Source organism: Aulostomus chinensis, chromosome 3 (genome assembly GCF_037954235.1).
Source record: "Aulostomus chinensis isolate RoL2024-O1b breed Wild chromosome 3, RoL_Achi_v1.0, whole genome shotgun sequence".
Lineage (NCBI taxonomy): Eukaryota > Metazoa > Chordata > Actinopteri > Syngnathiformes > Aulostomidae > Aulostomus > Aulostomus chinensis.
This window is the reverse complement of record NC_141322.1, coordinates 27,431,791-27,459,744: the sequence shown is the minus strand read 5'-3', so window position 1 is coordinate 27,459,744 and position 27,954 is coordinate 27,431,791. Positions and strand designations below refer to the sequence as shown.

At 42.0% G+C, this 27,954-nt stretch overlaps 1 protein-coding gene across 3 annotated transcripts; it reads left to right on the top strand.

Annotated features, from left to right (window-relative positions):
• Positions 1–650: 650 nt before the first annotated feature.
• Positions 651–27,234, top strand: ece1 (endothelin converting enzyme 1). Of its 3 annotated transcripts, none has more exons than XM_086200082.1 (19): positions 651–783; positions 8,048–8,134; positions 12,904–13,042; positions 14,510–14,722; positions 14,819–14,943; positions 15,667–15,813; positions 16,240–16,305; positions 16,506–16,694; positions 16,797–16,939; positions 17,054–17,168; positions 20,778–20,888; positions 20,977–21,075; positions 21,215–21,292; positions 21,399–21,502; positions 21,823–21,933; positions 22,783–22,850; positions 22,973–23,163; positions 24,064–24,159; positions 24,861–27,234. In XM_086200082.1, exons 2-19 carry the CDS (start codon positions 8,048–8,050, stop codon positions 25,035–25,037), a joined length of 2,259 nt encoding a protein of 752 aa, XP_086056208.1. In that variant the 5' UTR covers positions 651–783; the 3' UTR covers positions 25,038–27,234. The 3 variants fall into 3 exon arrangements, with proteins under 3 accessions (XP_086056208.1, XP_086056210.1, XP_086056209.1); XM_086200084.1 differs by lacking the exon at positions 651–783 and adding an exon at positions 1,788–1,806; XM_086200083.1 differs by lacking the exon at positions 651–783 and having other exon boundaries at positions 7,575–8,134.
• The last annotated feature ends 720 nt before the right edge of the window (positions 27,235–27,954 follow it).

Below are 27,954 nucleotides of genomic sequence, written 5' to 3'. Positions count from 1 at the left end.
TTTGTTGATGTGTATACTCAATGTCTCTTGTGTTAATTGTGAATCTTGCCATATCAAAATAATTTTAGGCATAGATCGATAAAGACTCCTCCTATCGATCAATGTAAAAAAAATAATAATACTAAATAAAAAAAATAGTAAAGATGCATTTTTTTTATAAAGGCACCTTTATTAAATACAATCTTTAAAAATACTGATAAAATCAAATTACAACAGTCAAGAAGCAGTGAAGATGAATACAGCAATCAATGCAGCATGCATTTAAAAGTGAAGCAAATTAGAAAATAATTCGACTTTCATTTTTTTTAAATGCATGCATTTGGTGCACCTAAAGTGAGAACAACGTAATCTATCTATCTATCGATCGATCTATCTATCTATCTGATTAGGGAGAGGTTAAATGGATTAAAAGTCGGCCTACAAGTCAACAAGCCTAATATGCAAGTACTCTAACACCTCGAGATCGTTCTTGATTACAGTAATTAAGTAAAAAACAATAAAAAGTACATTCACTTTACTTACTCTCCTCCACCAGGCCTGAATTTGGCCACAGACAAACATTAATGTCGAGGCTAGGCCAGCAAATGTGCTCGTGTGGGACGTCTGGGAGAGTGCGACGTGATTTCCGGGATGGTGTATAAAGTTCGTCTCGGGGGTGGAGGGAACTATCTTGACGTTGGAGCGGAGGTGTCTTTGGTTATCGCAGCGGAGGTATACTCACGGTCCCGTCAGAAAACACGACGGAGGAGTGTCGCCAGTGGCGGTAGACCATCGGACTGCACGGTAAGTCCACGTCCGCTTGTTTTAAAGGTTCCTCGGGTGTTCCATGAAGTAAACTGGGGGTAGAATGACACGAATAGAACCCACGTAAACTCCCGATAGTCCGTCGGTGCAGGGAATGATTATAAATGGAAACTCACGTGGAGTTCAGTGACCTTACTTTAGGAGTAATGTTTTAAAATGTAAAACAACATATACACGTTTAAGTTTTGTCGTTTTACAGTGAATATAATCATGAATTTATTCCTTTTTTTAAAAAAAACAACAACAACAACTGTCATTTCACTCTATCTTTTTTTTTTTTTTTTTACTCGGCACCGATATATTTTCCCCATCAGTGGTTATGTTTACCTGTTCTCATGGTGCGTTCAGGTTCCCGCCACCTCTCAGTGACCTGCTACTTCAGTGAGGTGGCGGTATTTGTTTTTTGCTTGATTTAATGGCATCATCAGCCTGAAGTGACTGTCATTGTTGTGAGCTCATATATCCTATGAGGTCTGGAGGGGAAGTTGTTCGCAACAATATGAAGGATATCATCTATCAGTGTTTTTATCCAAAGTAAACATTCGTGATCGGCTGCACGGACCGGCCGAGAACAAATAACAGCAGCTCATTGTGTTTAAAGGAAGAGGGGGGGGGGGGGCTGGGGGTGTTAGTGAAAGTTGTAGAATACAAACAATTATGAGACAATTTATTCAAGCCACTCGATGGCCGTGGCGTGGTCAGTTTGGGGAGTGTCTGGTCGCCACAGGTAGGATGTTCCACTTTTTTTTCCAGTTTGTTGTTGGTTTGTTTGCCTGTTTGATTTGTGGTGGCTCAGGCTCTGCAGGCGTGACAGTGCCTGGGTGATGGATGGGTCTGATCACGGTAAACAACTCCGGATGTGTCACACACACTGATAGAGAGAGAGAGAGAGAGAGAGAGAGAGAGAGAGAGAGAGAGAGAGCTGCGTTTACTCTGCAGTTACTCATTACCCAGGTTTGGTGGCCACTGTGCTGCAGGGTGCCATAACAACCGCGGGAACAGGTAATCTCCTGTTGTCTGTCTGTGTTGTGGCTGAAAACCTGAAGTGAGCCTCCAGTGTGCCACTCCTTTAATCCCCGACCCAAAACCCAGGCTGTTAAATTAAATTTGGGTGGGGGTCAGAAAAACCCTCATCATCGAAAAAGCCGTTATTTTTGGAACATCAGTGTGATTTCGTGCGGAGCCCCAGAGTGGCCGTGGAGAGAGAGGACAAAGAAAGAGACCCAGGTCGTTCTCACACGTTTGATTAATTTGTGGCCACAAGATATAACACGTTAAGAACATGTGATTAATTTGTGGCGGTGGGCACTGCTGTTTAATTTCTGGTTGTGAGATATCATTCGCTCCCACAAACTAATGAACGCATTGAAAGAAGTTACCCTGTTGTCGTGCGATAAGTGAAACCATGGGGACCAGTTGTGTCACAAACTTTACCTGACTCAAGGTAAAACTTGCCACTTGGAGTTGAGGCAGCGTGTGACTGGGGGGAGGGGGGGGGGGTTAGATCAGGAAGTTCCCGGTTAGACCCCCCGACGTCTCTCAACACCAACAGCGTGCAAAAGCAACGTCAGTTTGACAGCGCTGGCAACAAGCCACGAGGCATTTGGAGAATTCCGGATACTAATAAGTGCTTTCTAAGCACGTGCGTGACTAAAAATAAACAGAGGCGTTATAAATCTGGTGAAAGCTTTATTTAGCAATCCTGAACTAGAGCTGGAAAAAAAAAAAAAAAAAAACCCAAAAAACAAAACTCTTTCTGGTTCTTGTCCTGCTTTGTTATCAGGGTGTTTTCTCCAAAGGAAATATCTCTGTATTGTGGAAGAAAGAAATTTCCAGCGTGATGTAATGTCAGAGGTCAGGAGCTGGAGCCTGGGACCGCTGTGTTGCTATCTGCTGCCTCCAGGCAGCCGGGACAGGAGGCTGAGGACAAAGAACGAAGCGAAAGAGCTGAACTTGCTTGTGACTGTGTCGAGTGTTTGCGTGTTGAGTCATCGCCCCGGTCTCTTTATCGGCTTCGCTCGGTATCGGAGCAGACGGTTGTTCAAGGCCTCACATATCACATGTTAACAGACATGCAAGCAGCTTCTGAAATGCAATTTATGCAACCTTGAGTGATGAAGTTAAAACCAGGCGGATGCTTGATGAAATCTTAAGTGTGGTCATGTTTGCATTTGGCACGTTGGTATTCCTGGAATGTTTTTCCAGCCTCGGCCATTTCCACTGGGATTCATGGAAAGAGCTAACTGATACTTTTAAGAAGCCTGAAAAGGAAGTTTTTTATCTTACTGCTGCGTGGTGGTCATGTTTTGTCATTTGTTTTTTTCAACAAAGAGGTAATGAACGGGTCATTGTCCTAAACAACCAAAGTATTGCTGCGGGGAGGGGGGCTGTACGACTAATCTATCTCAGCATAACCAGGGGTTTGATAGACTCTGATAACCTCCTGCGTGGGCAGGTGGGAGGTAAGATAGTGGGTGTCCTGACCTGCTTGGCAGCTCATTCGCATTAATGTGTCAGCACTACATGACCAGTTGCCAAACTGGAGAGGTGGATGTAGTTTACTCAAGAGGGACGAACGATAATCCTCCCCATGAGGAATACAACTCCTTTAAAACAGGCCAGAATGCAGTCGCTGCCAAAGCCGGGAAGGAGAGCCTGCCAGCCTGCTGTGGCAATGCCTCAATCAGCTGTTCAGTGTCACTGTTTTATGATGAAGGCATGAGTAAATCTGACCATTATCGCCTTTAAATGTCATTAAGTGAATAATATGCACAGATGTGGCTTACAAACCAGTATTATCATCATTCTTTCAGCTGCAGCTGGATCTTACAACATCCACGTGCAGCAGAGGTTCCCACTCTCCTTCGGGTTTGACTCTTTCTTCAGCTTGTAACCATTTAGCCATCTTAGAGCAAGTTAAGCAACATATTGGATGCTAAAAAAAAAAAAATCTTCTCCAACCCAGCAGCAAATGTATCCAGGCCTGCAGGGTGCACAGGAGACCCACCTTTAGAACCAGTCAGAGGACGAGTAGGAGTAGCTCTTTGCAGAATGTGGGCGAGGGAAAAAAAAGGAGCACGAAACGCTGGTTTATTTTTGATAGAGGATGTTGTGAGGATATTGCAGATCTTTTTCTTTCTTTTTTTTTCTTTTTTTTTTTTGGCGTACCCCTGTTGAGGAATCATGGACCCACAGCGTCCATGAATGAGCCAGTTGAAGAAATGTAGAGCGAAGCAGTCATTGGACTGCTAGAGCTTGACTGCAGCTAGGGTGACAACCCCGGTATCCACAGGAGGGGCTAGAATACAGAGACAGCGCAGTGAGGAAAGCTATCCCAGCATAGTGGTCAGTAGGTTCTTTTGGATCCTGTGACCTTTTCCCCATAGCTCTCATTCTGCCTCGGAGCAGGTTAAGTCTGCAACATAAGCCACCATCTTATTGACTAGGAATACCCCACACCTAAGATTCTCCTCATATCATGCCGTCCTCTGCTATTCATGCCTGCAAATCACCAATAATTCCTCCATGTTTGTCTTGTTAGCTCCCATAATCCCCCACTTTTGCCCGTAAGAAGTTTCCTCCTGGGCTCATCACCCTCTTCAGATGTAAACTGTCAAACACGATTCTGCTGACAAACACAAACATGCTCCAGTTATTCTTGGAGGAATGCCACTGAGCTTCAGATAATTGTCTGGTTTGCATGGACGGTGACGAATTGCTGACGCACATTTGTGGTTTAGGGCCGCACTCAAAGGCCGTGACAGTCTCTTCCCAAGAGTTAAGGGACTCCGTCCTCTCATACCTCTGGCCTCTATTTGGGAGGACATCTTCAGGCTGAGTGGGACACAATAGGAGAAAGAAACCATCCAGGAAAGACCTTGAATACAGGCAATCACAACGAGAACCTAAATCAATTCGTATTTTCAAACGGCTCCCAGTGGCCTTGCAGCAGGACATCCAGAAAGTTAGCGTGTCAACAGGAACTCCTCAGTCAGTAGCAGTTTCCACAGATGTTACTCCTCACAGCTCTGATCGACCTGCCGTTGCTGCAAGTCGAAGCTCGCAGATTCCTTCATGTTTTGGGTTTTGAGATGGTTGAATCATGCGGGGTGGGACGTCGAGGAAGCACAAACCATGCTGCGGCTCATGTTTGCCGCTCACCATCAGTAACAGGAAAGGCAAGGCGGTTTACCTGGGTGTCACTCTGTGTGACAGCAGGAAGAACTTCTGCACAGGCGACAAGAGAGTGTCAGTTAAAGCAGCTGTATGATGAGATGCCTGTGTTTTGTGTCATTCGTAAGTTATTCAGTAATTGTGTGAGGTTTGTGAAATGTAACAGCTGTAATCCCTTCGTGAACTGTAGGTCAAATATTGATGGAGAGCAAATGCTTTGTGAGAGCCACGAACATCAATACCCCCCATTAGGTTTCGGCTGTAGGTCATTTCAGACCCATTTATGTAACACAAAGTGCCCCAAAAACACTTGGCTTTCGATTAAATGCTCTTGTTCAGCACTAAGCTGTTGTTCCAGATTCATTCCATCGATGCTGTTTTGGCAAACTGTGTATTGTGCGTGCATGAGTGTGTGTTTAAAGTCACTCAGATTATTCTCCATGTTGCAGAGTGTTTTTCTTGCAGTTGTCAGATTCCATAGAAGTGACACAGTACAGTGATAGCATACGTAACCCTGCTTTACACGTACCCTTTTAGAGGCTTTTTGTCTTCTTCTGTTACAAAAATATTGTAATTGGCTCTCTAATAAGTCTAATTGTATAATAATACTCTATCATCAGTTATTCTGCTATTCCCACCTATGGCTCTCATCATTCAGGTTCTCCCTTTTTGCAACTGTGGTCTTTTTATCTTGATTGAGTGGCTGCGAAGCTTCAACTTGAGCTAATTTTTTTAACCAAATGCCATTGGCGATGATTTTATTTGTTGTTGATGTGGAGGTAAGACCAGGATAACAGCGGCTCCCTCCTCCCTCTGCTAGTGGGTTTTATGTGTGGCATCTTGCCATTTAGTCAACAAGATTTAACAGGAATCAGTGCTTGGTTTGACTGGAATTCTCTGGAATGCTTGTGGTTGAACAATGATTTTCCTCTGTGTCATGTTTATATGAAACAAGCTGGAAATACAATGAAGTGTGTGACTAGATTTCCCTTTGGTTCTGTTAACAAGAAAATCGTATCTGTCTATATCGTATCTGTCGTATCTTATGAAGTAAACATTTATATTAGTCACTGGTTTGTCTTGTGTTGAGTGGATTTTATTATGGGAAGATACGAGCCAGAGGTCAAATGTGAAGAACAAGGGACAGGGAAGTCCGGCTACATTAAAGGAACACGCCAACTTTTTGAGTAATCCGCATATTGTCCATTATTTTGAGTGCCAGATAAGCAGATTGATACCCTTCTCTAGTCTCTGGGTGCGTTTTGCAGCTCCACACTCCCAATGAATGCCTGGCTGCTGGTTAGCTTAGCTGCAGTGAATGCTAGCAGCGGGGTAGAAGATGAGGTTGTCTCAAAAGTCCTCAAATGCCCTCTTCCTCCTTTACATGTATACATAGAACATGGCTTAGGCTTACAGTGACAAAAAAAGTTGAAAATAACTTCAGTTAATTTAGAGTCAGACACATACCTGGAGCTGCAGTACGTTCTTGTCCGTTCCAGATCTGATCAACAAAAGCAAATATTTATTTCTGGATCTCTGTAATGCACCAAGAGAGGAGTAGAGGTGCCTATCTGCTTGTCTGGCTCTAAAAATTATGAACAATGAGCTTTTTTCCCCAAAAGTTTGCCAATTTGAAGGATCCAGGAGCATCTTATGGGGAAGTTGGCCACCGCAGCCCCTTTCTCACTCAAACTTGTTCAGCCACTTACTTGGAATCAGGGAAAAAAAAAATCCTTACCTCCCTACAGGGAAATTATCTTCTTGTTCTACAATTTCTCAGTGTCTGCTGCATAACTGGCCATGTCTGCAGGTGGGGAGGTGGATGAGGGTATGTGTCCCGGTTGCTGCACTAGCGCCTCCTCTAGGTGGGGGAAGGAGATAACATGATCCTCCCGTGTACTATGTCTCCCTGGCGAAGCTCCTCACCGTTGGTTGAACAGATTCAGACTCACCATGTAATGGAGGAAGCTTGTTGTAGCGCCTCCTAGAGCAGCAGAAGGGATAGAGCAACAACCAGTACGGCTTGGGGGGTTTAACTGGCGATGAAATATTAAGGAGAAAATGTAAAAAAAAAAAAAAAAGAGAAAGAAAGAAAGAATGAAGTCCTTCAGATTGCGTAGACATTGTGGGGGTGCAGACTGGAGTCTTGCAGTAATTATCAGGTCACACACTGTTACTGTTAAATAATCAACCTGCAAAAACTCACAATGAGTTGTCAGATTGCTTTTTAATCAAGATTTGAATGGTCCTTTTTTGCAGATGTCACGTTAACTCAGTGGAGTATTAATGCTCTGCCCTTGTCGCATTGAGTGGAACTACTTCTCAACATCTAATAAACAGAAAACAATCCAGAATGCAGTGTTTGAGCCATGTGGGCCTGTCGGTGAGGGGTTAAGCATGAGCCCTGACTGTCATGCCTATCAGGTAACAGTTAGCAAGTAGTGGGGGGAGGAGAGTATATTTACTAGGCTCCTCCCCCAGAGTGTAACGTGTCCTATAGAAAAGACACAGGGTGTGACCTATAACTATGAGGTTCCCTGTCCAAATCTATTGGGGAATGCAAACACACACACACACACACACACACACACACACACAATCACACACCCTCAGTCAGTGCTCCTTCCTGTTTTTCTCTGGTTCCGTCTTCTCACATGCCATGTTTGCATAGACTGGTCTGAGGAGGAAGTCCCGAAAATCGTTTACCCAGGAAGAATCACAAAGACGTAGAAGAGTAAGAGAGGAACCACGAGGAGGACTTAACTTTCGACAGGAGGTTTTTATTGGTGTTGTGACGTCTGCCCCCAGGGTATCTGTCAGACGCCATGGGGGCTGTTGGGGTTGAGAGGAGACTGACCCACTCTTCGATAGTCAGGCTGAGTGTTCCAACCAGACAAACCAGATTTGCCCTGATGGATTTTAGAGGGAAAACCTTCCCTGAAGCCACAAACAAAACCTGCTGAGGAATAGACGTGACAGACAAACGCTCTCTCACACACGCCGGTGGGAGAGAGTTGAAAAAAGGAGCATGGAAGCACTGAGAGAGTCTTTTCTGACTTTGACTTTTCAGATGTCAACATACAAGAGAGCCACGCTGGACGAGGAGGACCTGGTGGACTCCACCGGTGACGAGATCTATCCATCATCACCCATGCAGGTAAACACGCACAAAACACTGATAAAAATACAGCAATGGCTGAAACACTTGAAAGTGTCCTAAATATAAACCGCTTTACCCAGTGCCTGTGATACACACTCACTTGCCAAAGTGTTATTTTATCTGTCCTGCAATAAATCCTGCCTTCATGGGAAATAAGATTTTCAATTTTTTTATTGAAACTTTTATTTCATTTTAATGATCATTTTCGAGGCTGTACTTTGTGGTGCTGTTAAACTTTTCTGGGTTTTTCTCATAGGTGGTAAAAGTACACACATTCATCACTCAAGTAGTGGTACATTAAAAAAAAAAAAGGCACTTGTAAAAGGAGAAGCATTGATTTAAGTGGATTTAAACGTGAAAAAATGTAGGCTCTAAACAGCACTCAATGTAACCAAGTAAGTGGTAGCCATTTGAGGGATGTTTCTGGAGTCTGTTCTTGTGTGATGCTAAATGTCATGTACCATGTCAGTGTTAGACCCTCCTTCGCTATCCAGGTAAAATTAAAAGGTATTATGGAGTAATTCCTTCAAGTGGATGATTTATGCATATATCCAGATTTGGAGTTGATCTGGTGTGTAAAACAATCAATAATTCTACCTAAAGAGCCCGTTTTGAAATATGGGTTGAAAGTACAGATGTTTGCAGGGAGTAGAAGTAAAATGTTGCCAGGAAATACATTCTCAAGAAAGAGAGATGATATCTGATGTACAGAAACCAAGTATTTGTTCCTTCTCACCTCTGGTTGTACTGAGCGTTCCTATGTTTTTGTCCATCCCATTGTTTTGACAAAGTATTAGGAAAACCGCAAACTCCTGCCTCTAAAATAACCATTAAAGCACGCCTCCTTAACAGATTCAAGCAAAATAGAACATTGTTATCCTCATTAGAAACGAGAGGTTTGCTCTCTGGCATTTTGTATGACTCTGCATTGGTTTTATGGAGGTGCAGAAATGAACCAGAGGCTGAGCGTGATGTTGGGTCTCATGTCTCTAAACACAGCGTGCTTTTTTTGGTTGCCCAAATTTCAAAAAGCTTCTATAATACATCCCAGAGGTTGGCCTGCAGAACAGATGCTACAAGTTGACCTGTGAAGTTTGGTGTGAAGAAAGAAACGTGTAGTACATGGCTTTCCTGTGAATATATGGTAGTGTTAATTCTAGTGTTCTCCAGAGTAGTGCATGTACAGTATGTATATTCTGGTCATCCACAAACATTTGATTTTGTTGGATCAAAGTGTTGCTGGGCTTTGTGGAATCTTTGCACCCGGTGGTTTTACCAGGAAGGATGTTAGAACGTCTCTCTCTCTCTAAATTTACGATATCATTAAATGACTCCAAAGTGAATGTTTTATCACAACCTTTGTTACATTATAGCAGGCGGACAAACATTTAGGGGGAAAGTGTTTTGATGTCTTTTGATATGCTAACACTGTGATTTCACCAAGTCCTGTAGCAGCCAGCTGGTGTGTCCCTAATGCACACTGAGAATAGTCCTAAGGCATTTATTCATGTTTGGCTCTTGGAAAGTAAGAACAGTTCACCAAAACGACTCTATCTTAGCCATCTTTGACCAGATCAAACACACAGACTGCTTCACGCGATGTCCTCTTGATAACTCATGTCACGCTCTTTAACTTCCGTTTACTGAGCTTCCCCTGAGTTTATAAGTCCCACCTCTCTCCTACAGCTTAAATAATATTGTATAATAAGTACAGTATTGTTAGCAATGGAGAATTTGTACAATATTGGAATTGTTACACATGAAGTGGAAGGACTTGGAAAGGGGAGTACACATCGATACATATACGGAGGTTGTATTTACAGGAAAAACAAAGTGAGCGTAATGGGTTCCATGTACGTTCTAGATAGTTGTAATCAGCGCAGCACGACAGGCTCAGCCTGAGACTGAGACGTGCAAATATGAAAGTCATAAACCATTTCAGTGATGAGAACAATACGTCCTGGTGCTCTGGCGGAGCTCAGCAGGCTGGTGCAGGACCAGAGGTTCCTGTGACACCACTCCAGATAAGACCAGAGTCATATGTACATGATTAGGGTGGGATGTAATTGTTAGTTATGGCGATGACAGTTGGAACTAACTTTCTTTCATATAACAGAATGTTTGCACCCGTTTTTTGTTTTTTTGTTTTTCCCTCTGGACCTCAGAACAAGACGTTGAGCTTTCTAAGCACAGTCATTCCTTGGATACTTTATTTAACCAGAAATATACCTGAGGAGCTGTAACAGAGAGCTTGAATTCAAGATTTTGGCACAATTATCCCTTCATCACTGACAGTGGTTTTCGGGGTAATAAAATGTGGTTTCCAGATTCTGTAATGGAGTACAGATGGAAAGTACCAGGACTTGTTTGTGGGCTTTTCTCAGTTAAACTAAAGGAGAGTTTTGGTCCAAACCAACCCAAGAGCTCAGCTCCTGGATTTAAGTATCCACTGTGGCTTTGGCATTTGATTTGGACACATTATCTTTGACCGTTGAACTCTCCTCTTAGTTAATCGCAGTGAACTGAGTCCTTGCACACCTCAGGGGTAATTGATGTCTACAGGATATGTGTGAGGTCAAAGATCTGGTATTTATCTACAGAGAAGATACTCTAGTAGGGGTTTGAATGCTAAATGTGCCCTGTAAAAGATTTGTTAGCAGCTCATGGAATCATTACTTTAGGAAATAACTGTCTGTAAATATTGTAAGACATAGCCAGACTTATGCTGTAGCACTTACTTTCCTACACTTCCCCATAAATAATACTGTCTTCTGCAATTCTGATTGGATGCTGATTGCCTTGCTTTGGTTTGTATACCTTCTATTATCGTCTCTCCCCTTCTCACCTCTTCCAGTCTAATGTATCAAAAATGATCCGATAATACGTCATTTTTATGATCTTACAATTCTGCACTTTTACCTTTTGGTGCTTTATTCGAAGCTTCTCTACTTGTGAGGCGCCGTTCAGATCAATGATTTGCAGCCAGTCTGCATGTGAATTATTCAGAAATGTCAGGAAAGCATTCTAAAACTGCACTCGGAGATTTGACATGGGGAATCTTTTAAGACTCAATGCAACATCGTACAACTGTTTTCTTGTGCTTGTTGGTCTGAACTGGGCCTTATGGTGTATCTGTTGTGCACGGTATCTCTTTGTGGAAGGTCTCCATACGACCTATATTTTCTGTTGTGTAATTCTCAAGATTCTGGAATGCAACAGAAGGCTCCTGACCGAGGAGCGAGCTCTGTCAAGGGTTTGTGACCCAAACACCCACAGCTGGGAGACAAGTTGCCGTGGAGATTTTTCAAATATTTGCAGTGGAACTTTCACAAGTGCAAATTACTGACATGGCAAATTTGTATGGAATAGCAAAAATAGCTGTAGGTATGTTTATCAATCACTTCTCCAGGGATTTCAGTGATACAGTACATTTAAGTTCAATTTTTCCAGAATGATGCAGTAGACAAGTGTGTAACTTCACATTTTGAATGTGTTATTGTGAAAGAGTCCTGCCAGATAATAAATCCACTAAGGAGAAATAAAGAGATGCTGTACCTCATCTGTAAACAAGAATCTCTGAAGAATAACCCTTCTAAACTGTTGCATTGTACCGTTGCAGTATTCTATGCTCTGTGCTCCACTGTGTCATATGATGTTTTCTGGGGGGGGTGATAGGATTAGACCATGCTGCTGAGTAAACCGGCTGTAGGGGAACATGCTTGAGGCTTGAATCTGCAGGTAGTGTGTCTCGCTCTCTGAAAGAAACTGCATGGCATCTCTGGATGTGAGTCAGGAAATTTGTAGCTCTGTATTTCACTGCTGCAGCAATGGCTCGCTGTTTTCTATCACAAAACCCCAAACTAAACCAGTGATTGGGCTTTGTGATAGAATGAAGGAGAGACTAGAGAGAGTTGGGAGGGGGTGCTTTTTTAGTTTGAGAGAGAGAGAGTGTGTCATGCTGCTCGCTGAAGCATCTAAATGGTCGGCGCCTGGAGCCCTTATACTGTATCTGTAAACAGTTTTGGTTACAGTAAAGGAGTTGTCTCGCTTCTATCTGGAGCAAAAGGAAAATAGGGGAATCATTGTCCGCTGAAACCAAATCCCAGAGTTGCTCTTTGAATGGACACAAATAATTACTTTTACTGAGGAGGTTACGTGTTCTGTTTGTCCATCAGCTGGATTACACAAAAGCTACTGTACTGATTTCACAGGCCACTGAATGTTGAGGCAGATCCAAATCATTAGATGGACGCAAGTGTCTTTTTCAGTTTTGTTAATATTGCAAGATACTGTGGGACATTTATGTGACAGGAAAGAGTGAGAGATGATGCAGTCCTCTGGGCATCTACAATTAGAGACTCTCCATAGAAACGGCTCTGTTTGTGCTGCAGGCCAGTGAGAAACATAGACACACATACTGTTTATATGTCTATGGCCAGAACAAACGGAGCCAGTGCAGCTGGTGAAGAACCTCGCTTCGCACTGCTGATGCAACCTGCACATCCCCAGTGTTTTCAGCTGTGGTCTCCTCCGTGTAACCCACTGCTGCTTCCTTCATGCGTGACGTAGATAGTCCTATCAAAAAGTGGGTCCCGATATGTTAACACTGTATTTGTTCACCAATGCAACATTATTAATTGTGTGTGGCCATGTGTTTTAAAGCTGATTATGTCATGTCTCAAGCACTGAAGGCTGTTTGTTTGTGTGCGTGTGTGTGTGTGTGTGTGTGTGTGTGTGTGTGTGTGTGTGTGTGTGTACGTGCACAGGTGACGTTTCTGAATGGCCGCGGTCCCTCCTGTTGGCCGGAGAGAACTCAGCGAGAAAGGAGGCTGCTGTTTTTAGTGTGTTTCGTGTCTGTAGCCCTGTTCATATCCCTCATCACAACTGGTGTCTTCTACAAACAGAGTGAGTCGGAAGCTCTACTTCGTCATTGAGAGGAAACACCTGCCGTCACAGTGAATAAGTCCGGCCACGTGTCTCCAGCTCTCTTTACAAACTCTCAATGCTGACGTTTTTAACCGTGTTAACTTGAAAAAAAAATCTTTGTAGAGGTTACCCTCAAAGAAAAAACATTGCATTGGAGAAAATTTTAAACAAAGAATCCTTATTTTCTTTATTTTCATAAACAAATCAACGCATGTATGAAAAATGAAAATATAAAAGAAGAGGTAAAGATCATTTAAAACCACTTCCATTTTCATAAAACATATTCACATCATCAGCGGTTGTATAAGAGAGTGACCACCAACATTCAGCGAAAAAATATTTAAAAATGGAGGATCTGTTTATGCTCTCATGCCAGTCAGTACAGACAAAGTCAGCAACTGTAATTGCATTTAAAGGGAATTTACAAAAGACCTGTGTGATAGGAAAGCTTGTTCAATGAAGCACTTTTCTTTCCATGTGAGTTTTAGAAAGGTTCTCTGGTTTTTACGTTAAAAACATTATGTGATTTGTCATCAAACCAAAGCCACACCTTCATCTAAGCTGCCGAAAAACAACTCTACACTTCTCCCATGAGCTTGTTCATCACGAGAAAAACGCTTGTGGATTTACCATCTCATCCGTGTAGGTTTCCTCATATTGACCACGGGAAACTTAATGCCACTTCCTCCAATTCAGAGCTGTACGTCGGATCACACTTTGAAATAATAAAAGGAACAAGGATGTATTCTCCTCGGACTACTAAACCTTTCACTGCTCCCAACTTTGTCTCCAATTCTGTCTCATACCTTTTATGGACCGTTGGGCTTTAAAGTATTTAAGTGTTTGAGCTGAGTTGTCTCTTGGAATTGTATTCTTTGCCAGAGACGAGTTACAGTGAGAACCATTCTAAACACTTTCCAAAGCTCTTTTCTGTGAAACAACTTTTGTCCAAGACAAGCTCTCCAGATGTTAGGAGTCAAACGGGGTGTAACAAAGCAGAGAAATGTGCTGCTCTCCTCATCTCTTCTCAACAAGATTCTTGAAAATTTTTCATGCAAGAAACTCTTTCTCTAGAAGAAACACATTTTTTTAAGTCACAGTTAAATGGTTACGCATGAGAAGGAGCTTTTTACTAGCTAGTCAAATCTCTTTCAAAGGAAAGTGAAGGACCTCCATTGAGTATCCATTGTTCTCTACGAGTTGATGATTAATGAATTACTTCTTTCCCCTCCTAGATGTGTATTTTGGCTTTAATGTCCTCTAAATAACAATTCCCCCATAGTCTCAAACCCACATTTATATTAAGATGTTTTACCATGAAATATTGGATAACTCAAAAATATTGTCGCAAAAGATAGGTCCTCATTAGAGGGTTGATAAAGTTGAGTTGAGGGTTTGCAAGAGATGCATGTATGATGTAAACAAAACAGGTCTTCTCTCCTGCAGTTCACCCGGGCATGTGTCTAACAGAGCCTTGCATTACTGTGGCCAGTGCCATCCTGGGAGCCCTGGACCGCTCTGTTGACCCCTGCAATGACTTCTACAACTTTGCCTGTGGGGGTTGGATTAAGAACAATCCCCTTCCTGAGGGAAAGTCCCGCTGGGGGCCTTTCAGCAACCTGTGGGAGCACAACATGCTTGTGATGAAACATTTATTAGGTGAGTGCAGTGTCTGTAGCTGCTTGCACCACAGGGAAACAATGCCGTTTACAGCTCACTGTGCAGAGTTACATTCATTTGTCTTTATCCGGGCAGAAAACACAACAATGAAGGGTCTGAGTAAAGCAGAGGAAAAGACCCAGCGGTATTTCCAAGCCTGCATGAACGAGGCCAAGATTGAGGAATTAGGAGCTAAACCATTACAGGAGCTCATCACACAGGTATGGTTGGACATTGGTTCTGATCCGGTGTCAACTTTCATCCTGGGTGATCTGATCACCCGAGACAAACTATGTCACGACATTCCTGGCATTGGAAATCTCCACATTTCGAGTGACTGTGTGTGATCTGATCTCACGTCCCCGCTTCTTATGCAGATAAACAGATAGTTTCTATTTGCAAACATGTTGCTTTAAACTGGTGGGATGAAGCGAGGCGGTTGTTGTGCCTAGCTTGTCAGGAAAGAAAAGAAAAATCCATCCATCACTCAAGATGTTTGACCCACTTTTAATATATCTGTACATGAGTTTTTTGAAAATTTAACACATTCTGTAAAGTTTTTTTGTCCTCAGAGTTTGTGAAGTAGTACTGCTGGATAAAGAATACTTGAAATATACTGGATGATGCGTTTCAGAATTTGTAAATTAGTTTTGGCATTGCTAATCATTGATCTCCATTAACCTCCAGCAGCAAGTATGTGGCTAGCATTTCCTGAATGCTCAGGTCTGTGATTACTAAGATATGCGAGAGAAACACTCTCTATGATTTCAGTATATCTAAGAGGGAGTAACTGATTAACAAAGTACTATTTCTTGGTGAAGTATTACTTTACTGCTCTGATCAGGGTTTTCAGAGCGTCGTCATTCTATTAAAAAAAAACCCGCAGCAGTTGTTCTTACGTTCATCTTTCGTGGAGCATCTTTCTAATAATCGGTCTCTTTCAGATAGGAGGATGGGCCCTGACGGAAACCTGGGACAAAGACAACTTCCAGGAAGTTCTACGTATTGTTTCAGCAAACTATCATACGTCGCCATTTTTCACAGTGTTTGTCAGCACTGACTCCAAAAACTCCTCCAGTAACATCATCCAGGTGAGAGAGAAGCCAGGAGATTTGAAAACAGGCCAGGTTAACAGGCTTCATCCATTTGGATTATTATTGTATTAATCTGAAGTCATGTAGTAATATTTTAGAAAGTGTTTTGTATCTGAAAACCCTACTCAGATAGCCTTATTGACTTTTAAATATTCCCTATAAATTCACTAAAGATCAAGCAGCTTCCCTGGGGTGACAGCTTGTATCTTTACTGCTTGTCTGGGGACAGTCGGCTCATTATCGCCGCGGTTTTGGTATCACATGCACAGTTTCGGATCGTTCTTTTCTTGCGTGTTTTAAAGAGTGAAACAAATTATGGAAATAGACAACCATCTGCTTGTAGTGTGTATGCTGGCAGCACAAGGGTGATGGTGTGTGATGAAATGGAGCATGAAAGACACAGGATGTTTCTTTTTGTTGTAGGTGGATCAGTCCAGCCTGGGATTACCTTCAAGGGATTACTACCTCAACAAAACAGCAAATGAAAAGGTACCAGGGTGGTGATGGGGTATTGTTCACTTCATCACACTTGGTTTCGCAGAAATGTGCACACACAGTTGGACAGTATATTAAGAAATTTCCAAAGAGAAATATTTCAGCCTGAGGTGAAAACCTCAACATAGGAGCTTGTATTTGCATAGTTTAGGATTACAGTTTTAATGGGATTGCTCCCATCTTTGACTTTGCAGTATCTGACGGCATACCTCAACTTCCTGATGGAGTTAGGGGTTCTTCTTGGTGGCTCTGAGGAGACGTCTCGAACTCTGATGCGGGAGATTGTGGACTTTGAAACCACCCTGGCCAATATTACAGTCCCTCAGGAGGAGAGAAGGGATGAGGAGCTAATCTACCACAAGATGGAGGCCAAAGACCTGAAAGTGGGTGTCTCCTGGTCCTGGTCTTTTTCTGGCTGCCTGCGAAGGAACAACATTTGTCTGTTAAAAGTGTCTCAACTGTGCTCATTTTGTTGTCATTTTCAGACGCTGGCTCCTGCAGTGGACTGGATGCCATATCTTACAGAAGTGTTTGCTCCTGTGTCTCTCACAGAGTCGGAGCCGGTAGTTGTTTATGCCACAGAATACCTCCAGAAAGTTTCTGACCTTATAACAAACACAAATAAAAGGTCCGATTCTAATGTATACTGCATATGCACTGGGATCTATGATGACACAGTCAAAGAGATAAAATGGAAAGAAAAAGACAGCGAGAAAGCAAAGTATTCTTCTTTATGTTCCAGCCTACTCAACAACTACATGATAATGAAAGTGGTGAGGAAGATGGTCTCTATTTTGGACCAGAGGTTTCAGGATGCAGAGCAGCGCTTCCTTGAGATCATGTATGGAGTCAAGAAGGTGAGTGATGGCAACCTTTTACAATCCCAAGTATCTAGTCGAATAAAATACAGCATTGATATAGCAGATAAAAGGAGAAAGATACAGCAAGATGTTTTGGATCTGCTGTTATTGTCATGCCAAAGTTGTCATACTGATCTTGACATTTATATATTTGGTATCACACAGTTGAATGTTTTTGTGGGGTTTTTTTCTGCTTGGTTAAGGAAAGGCTAGTATAATTAGTGCAGGCTCCAGTGATCCCGCTTTTTATCTGAGGAAGATCCTGTTCCTCTTGTTTTCCACTGGGGTCAAGCTGTAATAACAAACAAAACTTTTCGATGTGTTTCTCTGTGTGTCTCTGTTTCATGTGAGAGTGCAGCTGTGTTTTTTTCCATCCAATTTACAACTCACTGCCCAGAGCAGTCCTCATTTCCTCCCTCTGACCTTGTCCCTCTTTATCTATGGATACATGCTGCTGCTCCGTTTGTCCTTGTCCTTCCTCTCCCCTGATAATAACTTTTTCATATAGTGTTTTTTTTTAACCCGTAGAGACTAGATGGTTTATAATGCAAAGAAATTTCTTTAAGGGACAGACAGATGGTCACAGAAACATTTCAGTATTTTGTGAATGCAAGTACAAACTGTAACAAAACACAACATGAGAAATATCCACAATATTATATTTGATCAGGAAAAAAAAAGTTTTTGCCTGGACTCAATTTTATATAGCACTTTTCTACCTTAGCGGCACTCAAAGCACTTTACAGTGTCATGGCGCCAACCTACTCATCAGGAGCAATCATGGGTCTAGTATCTTGCTCAAGGACACTTCAGCATGGTCACCAGGGTCAAGGATCAAACCAGTGACCCTTCGGTTGCTAGACGGCCACTTTACCCCTGAGCCATGCCGCCCATATTCTAAGCTTGAGCTTGTAGCTTGTTTCCTTGTGAGATGCAGATAGTGTAAGCTGAGGCACTAAGTTGATGTACATTTGTCACACAATCAATAGTTGCATAGCCTCACTACCAAAAAAAATCAGACATTTGGATCATACTCAGTTTAATTAAACACAAGGGACTGACAACAAATAAACTAAGAGCTATGGACACCACAGAGCCGCTGGAGAGAAAAACACTGTCACTTTAACAGCAGAATAAACATCACCAAAGCAGATGTAGAAAGAATGACATCTTCCCGGCAGTGGCAGCCACCTGTGACAGTTCAGTTAGGTTTTCATTCAACTGTATTGCAAATAGGGCAGTGGTGGTCAACACTGTCACCTCACAGCCAGAAGGTTCTGGGTTCGAGCCCCGGCTGGAGCACAGGATCTTTCTGTGTGGAGTCTGCATGTTCTCCCTGCATGGGTTCTCTCTGGTACTCCGGCTTCCTCCCACAGTCCAAAGACATCAAGAGGGGACGATTTAATCCGGACTCTAAATTGACCGTAGGTGTGGCTGGGAGAGCCAATGGTTGTCTGTCTCTATGTGTTGGCCCTGTGATGGACTGGTGACCTGTCCAGGGTGAACCCCGCCTCTCGCCTGAAAGCTGCTGGGATAGGCTCCACCCCCCTGCGACCCGTAACAGGATAAGCAGTAGAAATTGGATGGACGTATGTATTGCAAATGTCAACCATGTTTCCAAGTGATTATATAAAAAGAAAGCGAATTAATGCTCATTTACATCCACTGCTGGTATACAATACTATCTGATTGATCAGCTGCTGCTGCATGTACAATGTACAGCTGGTTTTGGGTAGATGTGGTGTGCAGCACTCTCAGCCCCGGGCACTGTGTCTAAGTTAAATATGTCTTCCCTGGCAAATCCTCCAGGCTGCTGTCAGCTAGCAACACATACACGATAAATGGGTTTGACTTCTTCTTCTTCTTCTTCTTCTTCTTCTTCTTCTTCTTCTTCTTCTTCTTCTTCTTCTTCTTCTTCTTCTTCTTCTTCTTCTTCTTCTTCTTCTTCTTCTTCTTCTTCTTCTTCTTCTTCTTCTTCTTCTTCTTCTTCTTCTTCTTCTTCTTCTTCTTCTTCTTCTTCTTCTTCTTCTTTCTCTGTTATTTAATTTGACTTACATGTAGGCCACATATAGAATAAGAAAACAATGAATGCCAGAGTTTCAAAACAAATGAACTAACATTTGAATATTTAGGTCCAGACCTGAAAATAAAAATTCCAAGAATTGTTCAAATCTGAGTGACTTGGCTATTTACATGTTTGGGTGTAACTGGATTGCTCCCTTCTTCTCCACTGTGCTGATGCTCCTTCGTGTTTGTTTCTTTTCATGGCTTGGCTCCAGTTTAAATGTAAACTGGAATGACCTGTTGTTGCAATTAAGTCTAAAACAGAAAAAAAACAACAACTCAGTCCTTCGGAGGGAACACTGTGTCTGAGCCTGCAGAGATAACAAGCACAAGTTTGGAGCTCAGAGGTCACAAGTTTCTCAACACAATCGCAAATACTGTCTGTTAGATGAATGTGCTCCACTGATTCTCACATGTGGTTTTGTGATGTTCTATAATGGATTAATTTTAAAAAGAAAATGGGATTGTTTGTTAAAGTTAAGCTCAATGATGCCTTTTTAACCCTTTTAGTTCTGAACCTTGGTGACATTGTTCCCCTAAATCTCTGTCTTTGTGTTTTTATTTCAAAACCGTGTTTCTTGGGCAGGTAGTGCAGAGATCTGTTGCGTTGCTGACAAACACAGGGGTACACTGGTTCAGTTCCCTGTGTTGCCCATCTTGGTTGGGCATCTGTACAGAAAGAATGGTTGTATCTCAAAGTGTATGGAAAGGATGGCAATAACTTGAAAAGCTCATGACTCAAATGGAGTCCTTTTTCTTGGTACAAATCTTTATTCTGGTCTAATATAAATCTCTCGTCAACTGGATTAAGCTGGCGTGACGTAGGTTGCTAGCTACATGTGAATGGAACTTTTTTCCCCCTCAGAACTCAATTTAAAACAGGTGGAAGTTAAACGTTGTCAAACTGCCCTCTGGTGTTTTTGACAGGATTCAAATAATTAGACATGCTCCGATACACCTGTTTTTCAGCATTCCAAATAAAATCTTCCCCACATTATCTTCCGTCTTTGTATCCTGTTTTTTAAATGGATATGCATCCCCATGTAGCAGCTAGACACTCTGGCCGTGCTGTTGCAGCTGGACTTTAGAGATCGAGTTTGTTGTAAGTTGCATCAAGACCCATTACAAAAAGCCCACAATAAGAGCAAAAAATGACTGTAGTTTTGTAATGATGTTTCAGTTTCATGCCTGTTGGTGTGTTCAAGCACACAGGGCTATAAAGAGAAATACTGAGGTAGTAGCAGAATGATACAGTAAGTCACAGCTCGCGTTTCACTTTTACTTCTTTTTCCTACCAGCATGAATTGCTCACAGGTTGATGCAGATCTTCAAATGTTCTTTCCTGGATTAGTCATTCATTCTTGGAAATGTAGAGTGGGACATGACTTATCAAAACAGACTAAGTTGGTGGAACAAAATGTTACACACTAAGAAAAACACTCATTCCACTGGTAATTTATGCTATTGCAAGCCAATGTGGAGATGTTTTTTTTTGTTTTTTGTTTTTTCAACATTTCTTGATGCATTAATTTGATGTTGCAGAGCTGCACTCCCCGCTGGAAGCTGTGTGTTAGTGACACAGACAGTGCCCTGGGCTTTGCTCTTGGAGCCATGTTTGTCAAAGCTACCTTTGCTGAGGACAGTAAAGCCATGGTAAGCTTTCCAAAGTCTTTCCATCACAATAGCTGCTCCTGCTATGTGAGATGATGAGCTTCTGACTTCTCTCTCCCTCTCTCGTCAGGCTGAAGATATGGTGGGACAAATCAAATGGGCGTTTGAGGACAGCCTTAGATATGTGAGCTGGATGGACTCAGAAACAAAGAAGGCAGCTAAAGAAAAGGTGGGAGAACGAGCGTTTCTTTCTCAGGACATTTTCCTTTTGGGGTTGTAGGAGTACTTAAATCAGAAATGAACTGTCGAAGGAGTTGAAATGCAACAGTGCCACCTGGTGCTAGAATGTATTTGTTACATCTCTGCAGGCAGATGCAATCTACAACATGGTAGGATATCCTGAGTTCATCATGAATGCCACAAAGCTGGACAAAGTGTTTAATGATGTAGGTAAATGTGGAACTGATGAACCTTCCATAATTATTGATCACTTCATGTCTCACTTTGCATTTAAAACAATTAACTGCGTCATATCCAATTATTTTTTTACAGTTTGAAGTGGTGTCAGACTTTTACTTCCAAAATGTCATGCAATACTACAACTTCTCAGCCAGAGTGACAGCAGATCAGCTGAGGAAAACTCCCAACAGGAACCAGTGAGTTGCTCCCTGTGGCCCTCGACACCAGCACTCCGCTCGTCACAGAGGAAGTTACATCACACTGACATGGATACAATCTCATTGTACTGACTCAGCAGAATACTGCAGCCATTCACAAATGTTCCCTGGCAACCAGCTTCTCTCCACTGAACTGATCTTTGTCTCTAATTGGGTTAATGGGGGAGGGGACGGATCCTGACTTCCTATGACTTTTAAACTGATCAGAGTGCAGCAGATGTAGACAATCAATATTCTTTGTTTGTGGTGACCTTGATGTCAGATTCATGTGGTGACTCTATGTTCCCTCGTTATCTCAGGTGGAGCATGACCCCTCCAACTGTGAATGCATATTACAACCCAACTAAGAATGAGATGGTTTTGCCAGCAGGAATTCTTCAAACTCCTTTCTATAGTCGTTCCTGGCCTCTGTAAGTTGTCTGCATTATTTTTAGAGTTTGCTGAATCCTGTTGGTTGTTTTCACCAGATATGGGTGTGCTGTAAATTGAACCTTGTAAACAGACAAAATTGCCATTTTGGTTCATTTGACTTGATATTGGATTCAGTTCAAGTTAAATTGTTCAACCAACCTCAGATGTGGAAGGGAGCTCTGCAGGCATTCAGACACCCTGGATTCCCAGAAACCTCCTTGGGACAACAAGACTTTGTCCAGCACATATCCCCCTCATAACCGTGTGGTTACTAGGGTAACCCCCGGTCTTCAGAGAACTGAGGTTACCCTAGTAACCACACCATTCTCTTTAAAACCTTGCTCTGTAGCTCACCATGGGAGAGCCCACTCCCAAGATACTTGGTCATAACACCTCGACCCAGAGAGGTCAACACCACAAGCCCTGCTTATGAACTTTGGTTTTCACACTCTTCTTTTGTTGGTATTTCTTCCTCCATTTTTCTCCCCAATTGTCTATTGCCAATTCTCCCTACCAAACTGTCCCGGGTGTTGCTCCACATCCTCTTTCCCTCTGCGGAGCTCTGTGGGCTACCCCATGGTTCCTGCCTCACATGTAAGGACCTTCACCAGAGAAATGTAGTACGTTGGAAGATCACCCCACCCCCCCACCCCCCCAAACAGGCGCCAGAGGAGGCACTAGTGCAGTGACTAGGACTCACACTCACATCAGGCTTCTCAGCAGCAATCAAGGATTCATCCATCCATCCATTTTCTGTATTATGCTGCTTATCCATAAAGTGTTGGAAGTGTTGTGGTGTGTGCTCAATTTAACTTTTCAATGTATATGTTTTATTTTCTGGTTCCCAGAGCTCTCAACTTTGGTGGCATTGGAGTAGTGATGGGGCATGAACTGATTCATGCTTTTGATGACCAAGGTTGGGAAATACTTATTTCTTTTAAGTACTTTTTTTTTTCTGCCAATGACTGAAATCATTTGATTTATCTTGATGCTTGCATTGGTGGAGAATACAGTCATTTTTCACTTTTTCCTTCCAAGGGAGAGAATATGACAAGGATGGTAACCTGCGCTCCTGGTGGAAGAACTCGTCTGTGGAGGCGTTCAAGAAGCAGACCCAGTGCATGGTGGAGCAGTACGGTAATTACACCATCAACCAGGAGCCTCTGAATGGAAGACACACACTGGGAGAGAATATCGCCGACAATGGTGGACTCAAGGCTGCCTACAAGGTCTGATGTTAGCTCGGACACCATTCGTCATCAAGTCATTGCATGTTTATGATATACATTTAATTATCCAAATTTTGTGGGTTAGCAAAACTGGTTTGAGCTGCAAGGCTCACCATGAAGGTGTCAAGTAATGTTTTAACACTCTGCTGCACCGTGGAGAAATACAAAACTGTATTCATCAGCCTTCAAATATTAATTTCACACGCATGTATTGAACAAATGATTCTCCAACAATTGCTCTGACCAGCAAACTGTCTTTATGAACATTTAATTAATTTGTTCACAAAAGACTGTAGCATAATATCGACACCTCTTTTTTGGAAAGGGGTGGTCTCGTATGGAGTGAGGGTTACAACTTTTCACAAGTGGTGGGGGTCTCTGTGGTTTCCATACATTCATTTATTTGTGTTGGACACACATCAACATTTTCTGCAAAATTTGGCCGACTCAGACTTCTCTCATCGTCAAACTTATCCAGTGTTGAGGGTCTGCTTGACTACACACTTCAATGCATGTTAATTTAAAGGATTCATTTAGCTGAAACAGAACAAGGCTTTTGAGATTTTTTTTTGTATAATGTTATTAAACTTCCACACAGATGCTTTAATTAAGTGCATCTAATTGTTGGGGCTATTGAGGGTCACATGTTTGTATCGGAAAAAGTAGGTTGTCTGGTTTGCTCTGAGCCTGGAAACACAACAGGTGGTCATGAGTGACCTTGTCAGCCTCTACACGCTGTCTTCATTCTTCCCGTGTTTGAAAGGTCAGAGGCTATGAAGCAGATGAGCCAGTTGTATGAATTCAAACTTGGCTAGCGTTAAACTGAGGAGGACATAAAACTGTTGTTCTACTCCAAATGTATTGCTGTGGTTTTTAACGGGACCATTTGTTTCTTTGAAGGCTTATGTGAAGTGGCTTGAATGGAATGGAGAGGAGGCCACACTGCCTGCCCTGGGAATGACCAACCACCAGCTGTTTTTTGTGGGATTTGCACAGGTTTGCCTCTGATATTTTACTTCTGATGTGATTGGTTTCTTGTCAAACCAATGCAGCCATCGTTTCTATCGTGTTTATCTCATGTGGACTCGGTTGTGCTGCAGAAAAATTGTTACTTATTGAAATCAACAGCCAAACAATTACTCTCTTTCCATTGGGGGTCCTTCATAAGCTCCCCCTTCCTAAACTACAGATGTGCATTGCCATGGCAACGTTCCTAACAAATAGGTTCAGTGACCAGTAGGGATCCCTAGCAGAATGCAAAGCATTATATCATTGATGGTAACTTAAACTGTGAGTATATTTGACTATGAGCAGTACATGAAGACAAACAAATATGCGGTGTGTATTTATTTAATACCTGCAGCAGCTCGTCTGGTTCAGCTCAAATCAAAAGGTTAGTGGATTATTGATCAAACAGCTGGATAAAGATTTGGATTATGAAAGATGATGCTCTTGAGAGTTTGTAAGCAAACCTTTTTTTGGACAGTTTTGCTCTCTTTTAGTAGTGAAGTCACTAAAAGATGAATATAAGTGGATGCCTCTTTCTGCATTCTGAAGTCACAAAGTAACTTAGCTCAAGTCACCTACCTGTAAGGTATAATTCCCCTTGTGGAGTGAAGTATTGCTTTAGTAATGCCTTTGGGCAAAAAGCTATTATTGAGTCTCCTCAACCTTTCTCTGGTTTCTTATTTTTGCAGGTATGGTGCTCCGTCCGGACACCTGAAAGCTCACATGAGGGCGTAATCACAGATCCTCACAGCCCATCGAGATTCCGAGTCATTGGAGCCATCTCCAACTCCCATGAATTCTCAAAGCACTTTGGCTGTAAAGCAGATGCTCCCATGAACCCTAAACACAAGTGTGAGCTCTGGTAAATGGCTCACTGCTCCGTGCTCTTCATCAGCAAAGAGTGAAATGAATCATGAGGAAAATGACTTGAGATTTAGTCTGAGCCTCTCTGGATGAGGAATGCAAGAACCACTGAAAATCCTCCTGCCTTACCACTCGATGCTTATCAGGCTCCTCATCAGGACAGAAGCTGCCTGTTCTTCACGGAGGATTGTGTTGTTTCACCACCAGGACTGCTGAAATGTAGCTATAATTGCGCTTCTTGAACACTGGAAACCCAATAGATTGTTACAAAAATGAGGGAACTACTCTCACATTTTTACTAGACTGCTTGTTTGTCACATAAAGTGATGAACACCGATTTGTTTTTTCCTGTAACTCTACTATGCTTGGATCAGCTTTTGTTTACTTTTGTTTTTATTTTATTTATGGTCACAGTTTTTCTATGACAGATAAAAAGGGACCTGTATGAATTTTAACCTGAAGAAAAATGAAAATCTGGTCCACGTACAGAAACGTTTAAACCCGTATATTTAGAATGTGTAGAAATGTTATAAGACTGCAAAAATGTCTTTGTGGAAGAGGAAAATATTAGTGACAGAAGTACCAAAACATAAAAATAATGCATTAAAAGTAGCAGCAAAACACAATGTAAATATCACTAAACCCCTGGTGTAAGGCTAAATCTGTCACCTTTATAATTTAAAAACAACAACAACCCTGCACCAGTCTCTGCCGTGCTGTCCTCACTCACAGCGTCTTTTCCTTTACTCTGCACAGTATTTTTATCCGTCGTGTTAGGAGCAGAGGGATGGAAAGTGCCAATCGCTTCACCGATCTGCCTTTCTTGTGAAAAGAAACAGCTTGTCAAGAAGTGAAGAGGGTGCTGGATGGAGAAGTGTGATCACTTTGCAGCTAAAAGTAGTCAAACAAATGCAAGTGCTAGAGAGCTTGGAGCCTTGCAAACATTCAAAGCAAGCAAATGAAATGATGTGATTGATGTGTCTCTAACAGAAGAGATTTGATGAGTAGCAGCTCTGATTAGAGGAGATGGACCAGTTACCAAAGCTGGTTACATTATGTCATGTGCAACCTGATCAGCAAATATAATTCGATTGCAATAGCAGGTTTCCACCAGTAGAGGGCAGTCGCTCGGCAAATCTACAGCACAACACAGTATAATTAGGATACTTAACATCAAAATATTGAGATCTGGACTTAAATCAAAAACACACTTTTAAGGTTAAAATGTGTTTTGGGGGTTAGTTGAAATCCATCCATCCATACATTTTCTACCACTTATCCTGTTAAGGGGGGGGGGGGCTGGAGCCTATCCCTGCAGCTTTCGGCCAAGACGTGGGGTTCACCCTGGACTGGTCACCAGTCCATCATAGGACCAGTCCATCACAGGGCCAACACATAGAGACAGACAACCATTCACACTCACAGTCACACCTACAGTCAATTTAGAGTCTGGATTAACCTCGTCCCCCCTTGATGTCTTTGGACTGTGGGAGGAAGCCGGAGTACTGGAGAGAACCCACACAGGAACAGGGAGAACATGGAGACTCCACACAGAAAGATCCTGTGCTCCAGCCGGGGCTCGAACCTGGAACCTTCTTGCTGTGAGGCGCCTGACCACTGCACCACTGTGCCACTGGTCAGTTGAAATATTAAAGAAAAAGTACGGGTTCGGGCTCACTGATGTGACATTGGATGATTACTAAAGGTGCGTGGAAGAGGTGCAAATAGTTGAAACTACTTTAATATACAGGGAAACCATAGAAATCTGAGTGGTTGTTGATTAATGTGAGGAAATAATACAGGAAAACCAAAGCTCTTTTACAGTTTTAGTTTGGGTTTTTTTTTTGTTTTTTTTTGGTTGTTGCAATTTTAGATCATTTAAACATTTACTGAAATGGAAACCTGAGACATTTAGAGGGAAAAATTACGATTTGGTTGAGATGTGAACAGCTTGGATGAAGGCAAGGGTTACTGCATGCTGTTTTTTTTTTTTTTTGAAGAAGAAGAAACAGAAGCCAAAAGAGTTGAAAACCACTGGTCTTATCTTTAACAATATATTGTCATTTTAAAGCTTGTCATATTATTCGCTGTGTAAAGTTCATCTTAAAAGTAACTAGAACTGTCCAATAAATGTGGAGTAGAAGGTTATATTTCCCTCTAAAATGTACTCAAGTAAAGTACAGGTACCGCTAAAATGTACGGAAGTACATTACTTGTGTAGTTGTACTTATTTTCCACCACTTTTGTGTGCAATAAGTCATTTTTGAACCCTAGCAAAATAACAGTGTGGCAATATTGGGATTTTATTTTTGTAAAGGAAGACTACACCAATGAGAAAATGAAAGATTCATTGAAAGAATGAAGAATTGTAATAAAATCAATTAAACTACTAGTTTATTCAATTCTATAATGACCAAGAAATGATATGCACACCAAGGAGTTGTCACAAGTTATTTTGTGCACCAAGAACAGCCATAAAACATTTTTTTGTGTGTTTGTTATGGAGCGTGGGCTCTTACTTCCCAACACACACAACACTCTACAGGCGCGTTTTACAGGAAATAAAATGCTTGCAAGTGACATTGCAAAATGCGAGGAAGGAAGAAGAACACTAGATGGTGCCAGTAGCACACATGTCCGTGTGGTCCTGCTGCCGCTGCGCTGGAGACATTATTACAGTGTCAATAGCTTTGTTTTGGATTTAAAGATGTACCGCCTTGAGTGCTTGCACAATACATTAGAAATAATTTGGAAAATCGTATTATTTTGCCTCTCCATGCATGTTTTACGGCCTGTACTTGAATCTATTTAACGACTGTCTTGGCTATAAAAAGATTTATTATTATTATTATTATTATTATTATTATTATTATTATTATTATTATTAGTCTTCAGATATTTGTATTCATACACGAAAAC

What these genes read in the sequence shown, in the direction of transcription:
- ece1 (XM_086200083.1), top strand. Translation starts at nt 8,006, where the DNA reads ATGGAAGCACTGAGAGAGTCTTTTCTGACTTTGACTTTTCAGATGTCA. An exon ending in AGAAGGCAGCTAAAGAAAAG is followed by an intron (nt 21,076 to 21,214) that starts GTGGGAGAACGA and finishes ACATCTCTGCAG; the next exon opens with GCAGATGCAATCTACAACAT. An exon ending in TATAGTCGTTCCTGGCCTCT is followed by an intron (nt 21,934 to 22,782) that starts GTAAGTTGTCTG and finishes TCTGGTTCCCAG; the next exon opens with AGCTCTCAACTTTGGTGGCA.